This window comes from Anarhichas minor, unplaced genomic scaffold (assembly GCF_050575085.1).
Source record: "Anarhichas minor isolate MPS153535 unplaced genomic scaffold, ASM5057508v1 ptg000068l, whole genome shotgun sequence".
Lineage (NCBI taxonomy): Eukaryota > Metazoa > Chordata > Actinopteri > Perciformes > Anarhichadidae > Anarhichas > Anarhichas minor.
This window is the reverse complement of record NW_027466514.1, coordinates 682501-690000: the sequence shown is the minus strand read 5'-3', so window position 1 is coordinate 690000 and position 7500 is coordinate 682501. Positions and strand designations below refer to the sequence as shown.

The 7500-nt window shown below is 45.8% G+C and overlaps 1 protein-coding gene across 1 annotated transcript in view; it reads right to left on the bottom strand.

The window, feature by feature from the left end:
- The window catches only part of LOC142934342 (spermatid perinuclear RNA-binding protein-like), a 25094-nt gene that overhangs the window by 11604 nt on the left and 5990 nt on the right, over nt 1–7500 (bottom strand). The window contains exons 4-9 of the mRNA XM_076078890.1: nt 6661–6794; nt 4451–4546; nt 4255–4366; nt 1754–1851; nt 318–411; nt 162–230 (exon numbers count right to left, since the gene is read on the bottom strand). Coding sequence (XP_075935005.1) covers nt 162–230; nt 318–411; nt 1754–1851; nt 4255–4366; nt 4451–4546; nt 6661–6794 — 603 coding nt within the window. The remainder of the gene's footprint in view (nt 1–161; nt 231–317; nt 412–1753; nt 1852–4254; nt 4367–4450; nt 4547–6660; nt 6795–7500) is intronic.

The window sequence follows — 7500 nt, the reverse complement described above, 5'->3', positions numbered from 1 at the left end:
TGATGGTCTCTTTACTGATGGAGGTCTGTAGAGGATCAGGACTACACTGAGACTGGTTCTTTATCTGTATTCTAGTCTCTGTGGTGTGTCAGTGAGAGGATTTAGATCATCAGAGCGAACTGTGATTCTTTGAAAGGAGCGAGAGGATCGGTCAAAGTCACCTTTCATCCTTTTGATGAAGTCTCTGTCATCCGACCCGACGTCCTCCCGATGCCTCTTCTGACAGCCGCCTGCAGAGCGCAAACAAACACGCCGATCACCTCAACACACTAGAACCATTATCTTTAGACAGAAGAGCAGAAATACAGAGCACACACCTTCTACCAGCCTCGGTGAGGGCATGCTGGAGGGAAGAGGATCCATATTCAAGACCTTGTAGAGCTGTCCAAAGGCTAGGAGGCGTAACGCATGCTGAAAACACACACACACACACACACACACACACACACACACACACACACACACACACACACACACACACACACACATATCACCGTACTGGTAAAGCAACAGAAGTCGGCCCTCCAGAGGAGATATCATTTATTCTCCGATCAATGCGGTTTAATTATCGGGGGAAAACTTGTGTGAGCGGTCGTGACGTTTGTGTAAACCAGCTGATTCTGTTGGGGAGAAAACTTTATTTATAGATGACACAAAAAACACTCACAAGTGAAAAGGAAGGAATGAAAGATAAATATTCCCAGAGAGAGTGAGAGAGTGAGGGGAGGAAAATATGATAATATGAGGATGTCTTTATGATCTTCCACCTCAGGGCAGACTTTGTTGTTCCATGTGTGGAAGTAGTAATAGCATGCTGGTGTTAGTGGGGGGGGGGGGGGGGTGGGGTGGTGTGTGTGTTCCCACGCTCATTAGGAGGCTAATTATGCTGCCGGTCGGTCAAGGCCACGCTGCACCGAGGGGCGGGGGGGGGCTTCTTATCCGAGGTCCTGGTTTCTGTGGATATTCATAGCGCTGACGTGAGGTGTTTGAATAACCCCCTCCATCTAAAGCACTGTCGTCTTTTTTTTCCTGGAAGAAACGCTGACTTCGGTGCGTTAAACGAGTCGCTCGGCTGAGGCTAACGATGGAGCTCGGTTAAGTGAGCGGCTGCTTTTATATCGCAGGGAAACAGGAAGGGACTAAAGTCTGAACACATCTGTGGCTTTACATCCAGAGTTTTGAATTCACAATTTAAAGAGTGAACCTCTCTGGGAAGCTCCACCAGGGGGCGACTCCTCTGGTTGTATAGAAGTCTATGAGAAAATGACTCTACTTCTCTCTTGATTTATTACCTCAGTAAACATTGTAAACATGAGTTTATGGTCTCAATCTCTAGTTTCAAGTCTTCTTCAATACAGCATGATGTTCATTTAGTACATTATGGTCCATTTAGAGTCAAACAGACCATAAAGCAGGGGATGCTTTAGGGCGGGGCTACACGGTGATTGACAGGTCTCTACCAGAGACGTATACGGCGTCTCTACGTAATATGGTCACTTCCTGTTTACTGGTCGTAGAAAACCAAGATGGCGACGGCTGAAATGCCGAACTCACGTTGTACCAAACAGATACATTCATTTGTTAAATGCCTCGTTGCCTCGACTCTTCTCTCCTCACGTCTCTCCCTCGCTTCCTCCTGCTCACATCTCCTATCAAGACGCAAGGAGAGGAGGCAAGGAAAGGAATCGAGGATTGTACAAACATGAGGCGTCCTGACAGCAGCAGAAGGGGCTGATGGGTAAAGAGGACCGACCTGCGCGCTGTGCGTGATGGCGTCGGCCTGCCGGGCGCCGAGGTCGGACAGGACGTCGGTGGGTTCCCTCTCACAGGGGTCGTGAACTCCTGGACCTCCTGGACAGGATAAACACAAAACAGGTTCTGACTCAGACCGGAGAAGATCTCCAAACAGGCAACACAGTTTCACTTCTCCTGACGGGAAAACACACACACACACACACACACACAGATAATTGACCGAGTCCCTGCTGAGTGTGCACTCCGCATGCAGCAGTAACTCATCAATGATTCAGAGCATCCAGGGAACGAGCTGCCACTTCAACGCTGAGGAGGGGAACCCTGGACCACCATTAAGAAACCCAATCACGTCGCCACAAGAGAAGAAAGAACAGAACAACTGAATATGAAACATTCTCACTCAAAAGGAGAAATGTTTACACGACGTAGAAGGGAGAGTAAATCTTTCTGAAATACTCCACCGCCAACTTTCACTGAAGGAAACACGAGTAATAGTTCAATTACACCATCGTTAACGCTGATGTGGATCCACTGGGACTCTCTCGGGGAGCCCTGAGGGAATCTGCACCGTAACTAATGCACTGTAGACCTCTACAAGACCGAGTGCAGGTGAGACCTCACTGCATCTGTGGAGACAGCCCACAGTCCAGCTCATGAATCCTACAACATGTTGATTTAAAGACACTTCTAAATGTTTCTCTCCTAAATGCTTCTTAGTTTATTTGCCGGCTTACTTTTAAAACCTTGTTTTCAGTTCCTGGGCTGATTTATTTTATTAAAAACATCAAACTCAGGTTGTATATTTGTTATCAGAGTACCGAACAGTGTGGAGAGAAAGTGGATCAGACGGCAGAGCCTCCTGATGCACAAGCTGGAGATTCTGTTTTGTATTCTGTAAAAACGGCCCAGAATGCAACATTCACTGCGTCTTTACTTCTTGGACTTCTTCCAAATGTTATCAGAAAAACAATGGAAGTGGTTGGAACACCAATAACTAGTAACGCTAACAATGTCAATATATTATGTACACAAGAAATGTGCTCAAGTAAACACATTTAAAGGGGAATTAAATCATAACAACGTACAACGTAACATCTTATCAAAGGGCGTCTTCACTTGGAGCCATTTTGACCTAAAACTTGTTATTTTTACACAATATTAGCTTTATTTTCAAACGTTACTCTTATTTTAACTGCAACATAAAATGTTACATAACACAACAATCACCGTGGAAGAATAGCTACAGTAAGCTAAAATTGCTAGCTATAACGTTATTATCGTAGCATAAAGTCAGCTGGTTAGATAACTATTACAATTCATCCTCTGGGGAGCATGAATGTCTGAACCACATTTCCTGGCAATCCACTGGATAGTTTAGATAATTTCATTTAAATCATTACATTTTAATCTCACGGGGGCGCTAGAGGAAGAAACAGAGGATCACCAAAGTCAGCATGATTCATCCTCTGGGGAACATGAATGTCTGAACTTCATGCCAATCCATCCAATAGCTGTTGAGATATTTCAGTCTGCACCAAAGACTCCAGACGTACTCATTTAAATTCAATAACACATTTTCTGGGACCACGCTGCTCTTCAAGTGTCGTTGCTGATTTTAATTTCAGTGTCAAACTCTTTCATTTCATTGGGCTGCTCCCTGAGCGGAGAGGCTGATAACTGGATCCATTCACTGCGGTCGTCTCTCCACCACTGACGGCTCACATATATTAATATCTGAGAGATTAAAACTGTTGAATGTCTCAACCAGAGGGTGTAATATATGCTGCTGCCTACATTAGGAGATACAATCGCATATAAAACCGGACTCAACGTTCTGCCACCAGAACAACAATCTGTGTTAATGCTTCTTTTACCTCATGAGCCCTTTGTTAATGGACAATACCGTAAAATACTTCTTTCTTACTGAGGATTAGATCCACCATGTCGATGTCTACGACTCAAACTAAAGTTAAATTCACTTTCTTTTTACATTTTTTGTGAAATAATGAAGTGATGACGTTTTGGAAGGACGTGGATGTGAACTACAACTTGACAGTTTGTTGGTAATTCTAGTTTTACAAAGTAGTTTGAACTTTAGTTCACCAGACTAGAGTCCTCTCTCTGGCTGCTGTAGTTCTTCCAGTGGGGAGTCCTTGTGTCTTCCCCAAACACTGGAACATGGATTAACCTCCACCGGGTCCTCCGGCCTCCAGCCTCAGGAGATCCTCGAGTCAGAAGAGCCTCTCCTCAATGACTCATCCAGAACAAAATCATCTGCTCAAATCTGACCGCTGGCTTGTTTTCCCACGCTAAGCACAGACACGACAGACGTTTTACTGATTTGAATTACTTACCAGGAACTTCTGTCTCTTTTTTCTTTTGCTCGGATTCACTACTGAAGAAGTTACAAACAATTTAGCCCAATAATCTGTTTGTATCTTTCTAGAAACTCTGCAGCTAACGGAGCTCTGAGGAGGCGGTGCAGGACCGGTCACTGACCTGGCAGCAGGATCCCCGAGGCGATGCACTCCATGACGCGACGCAGGGCCTCACCGGGACCCAGCGGACGGTTACAGGTGGCGATGGCCTTCTCACAGATCAGCTCCAGAGGCTGCAGAGGACGGACAGACAGGGGAGGACACTCAGCACGCAAGTCCTGATTCTGGTCCTGGGACACTAAGCTTGCTCCACCTACCCATCCTTTGAGAGGCTGCCACTCGGCCAGTCTGTTGCACACGTCCCTGAAAATCCTCAAGACGATGACGCAAGACTTGAGGTCTGTGACTCTGGCCTGAGGAGGACAGATGGACGGACAGAGAGACAGAACTTAGTGACAGCAGCCAGCAGACTCTACAGAAGCCTGGGTCCACGAGACTCCATGAGATCTGCAAAGAGGCGTCTTCGTGACCCTTGAAATCTCAACATGCTACTAATACCACTGCTGAGTACCAAGAGCAGCCATGTTTGTTATTTACGTTCATCGCGATCATTTTGGGGGCGTGGCTTCAGGAGGGACGGGCCGAAAAAAACGCTATAAACCAACCTCCACAACGACGGGGAGGCATTTTAAATATCTTTAAACTCATATCTCATATTCATGGAACACTTTATTACCTTTATACAAGAAGGAAGTCAAGTTTTAAAAGCATTTAAATAGAAACAAAGGTTGAATATCGTGTAAAGTATTTGATTTTGATTGAAAAATATGAACTCAAATGTAGATATTCAAGACCTCCTGCTTCTAAAGCATCTACAAACTAACTGTCCGTCTTTGTTTGATCCCCAAACATGATATCAGGGTTTCTATCACTGAACTATTTGTCACGTGATCGCGTGCAGCGCGAGTATAAACTCAGCTCAAGTCCTCTTCCCCCTGCACTCAGCTGTGAAATGCTGAAAGTAGATTTCCGTGTCCAGCGTCCTGGACATTTATTATAGTTCTGTTAATCCTCAGAGTCGTTAAAATGGTCTTTATTTAAAGCCGTGACAGTAATAACAGACGGTCGACCTCATCACATTAAACATACATGGAATAGTTCTAAGGAAGAGCTGGAGGAGAAGAAGAGCAACCGAAGATTATCACGTTTAAATCCAAACTTAATAATGCTGCAGATTGTTGACACTTCAATTTTGCACAGAGCGACTATTCCGCACATTGAAGTCTGTGATTCAATCCTCTCATTCAGAGCTCAGGGACGCTGTGGAGGAGGAGAACCACCGCTGATGGTCTCTGCAGTGATTACGAGGAGGAGGTCCTCGGGTCAGATCGGTCCTGTCTGCACTGACTGCACCGCTCCAACCTCCGGTCCACGCTGCAAACACTCACTCTGATATCACTTGGCATCCAGCTCTCCTCCCCTCCTCCCCCCCCCCCCTGAGGGAAGCTGCTCAGGCTTCACCTGACCTTCACTCATCTGCCTCCTCAGCTGAGGAGCGACGCTCAGTTCATCTGAAACTCCATTTGGTTCAGAGTGTTATCCTGACCTTCAGAGTGACCTCCCACTCTGCCGAGTTCTTCCTCTGCCGGTCAGGCAGCACGTCTGCAGCTGACGCCACAAGTTTCCAAACAAATGTGGAGCAAATTTGAGCAGAATTTGCCCCAATAATTGAAGCACGTTTCCCATCCACGTCTGTTATGTGACTATCAGGAGTTTAGTGCATTGAAGTGAACATGCAGGTGATATTAAACCAGAGGGTTGTGTTTCAATGTGAGGAAGGTTGAAGTCTCCTCATCGCTCCTCACAGATCTGATGTTTTTATGGAACTCATCATTTATTCATCAACTCTGGTTTACATTTTGTTGCATTTAGTCTTTTTCTCCGCATAAAAGAGGAGGATGGAAAACACGTAACATACGTTATACCTGTTTATAGTACTGATATCTGTGTGTTTGTGCACTACATTCTATATTTTACTGTACATTTTAATATGTTTCTATTGTTTGCACTGTGTTGATTGTTTAATGTTAAGCACCTCCCACCAGGTCAAACTCCTTATACGTGCAACATATTATTATTGTGCCTTCCCTTAATGACTCAGCTTTACTCGAACTTTACCAAAACATACAAAATAAATATATGAGTGGTGAACAAAATAAAAATACAATAAAAAAGCACAAATACAAATCAATGGAATGACACTTAACGCACTATTACATGTTTGTCAAATACAGAAATGGAGGAATTGTGATTGATGACGGTGGCGAACAGTTCAGTTCACTTTATTCATATTAGTATTATAATGTTTATGAGTGAGCCAATCACTGTGCAACAGCTGCTTCATCTCGTGTCTTCATCACGTTACACTTCAGAACATTTCATTTGCCGTCTCGGCATTAAAGCCCACAAATGTAATAATCAGAGACGGGGATGAAATATTCTGTCACCAGCAACCAGCTGTTCTCACCTGGAACCATTTGGCGTGTCGGAGCGCCGCCAGCGCCGCCCGGCACTTCTTCCTGTCCAGGACGTCCTCCTCTTCCTCCTCTTCCTCCTTGTCCACCTCCTCTTCTTCCTTGTCCTCGTCCTGACGGCCCTCCTCTGGAGAGACGGGACAGGATGAGACAGGAGTGTGACCATACTGACCTCCCACAGTCCAAAACACACACACACACACACAGACGTATAGACGTATGGAGCAGACGTATAGAGTGTGTGTGTGTGTGTGGGAGGGGGGGGGGGGTCTGGCTCACGATGCAGATTAGTGGCTGCAGGACGAAAATGAGAGCATGGTGATGCCTCGGGGACCAAAAAAAAGATTAAAGATTAAAATAACACGTTAGAGGACAGAAGGTGAGAAATTGTGGGACGTTCAAGCAGATGGACCACATGTGTGTGTGTGTGGGGGGGGGGGGGGGGGGGGGGCAGACCACACTGGTGAGCGCTCACCAGGATCTAAGATCACGTTATCTTTATTCTTCAGATATTAAATCTTGATAAATGTGCCATCGCTGTGGAATCAGAGCCATTAGGTTCAGAGAGGAGATTAAATCACGGCTACTGTCTCCGGAGCCGACAGTAACGCTGACGCAGAGCGTTTCAAACGCAGAGGCGGAGTCTCTAATTTCGGATAAACGCAGTATTTAAATCGCAATTCATCCGTCTGCGTGTGATTCATGGTCCGTAACGTGAGCGCAGCAGCGAGGCGCTCAGCAGTCCTCCTGATGTCCAAGCTCCTCACCCTCTCTCTCTAAGGCTGAGCCCGAGCTCCTCACCCTCTCTCTAAGGCTGAGCCCGAGCTCCTCAC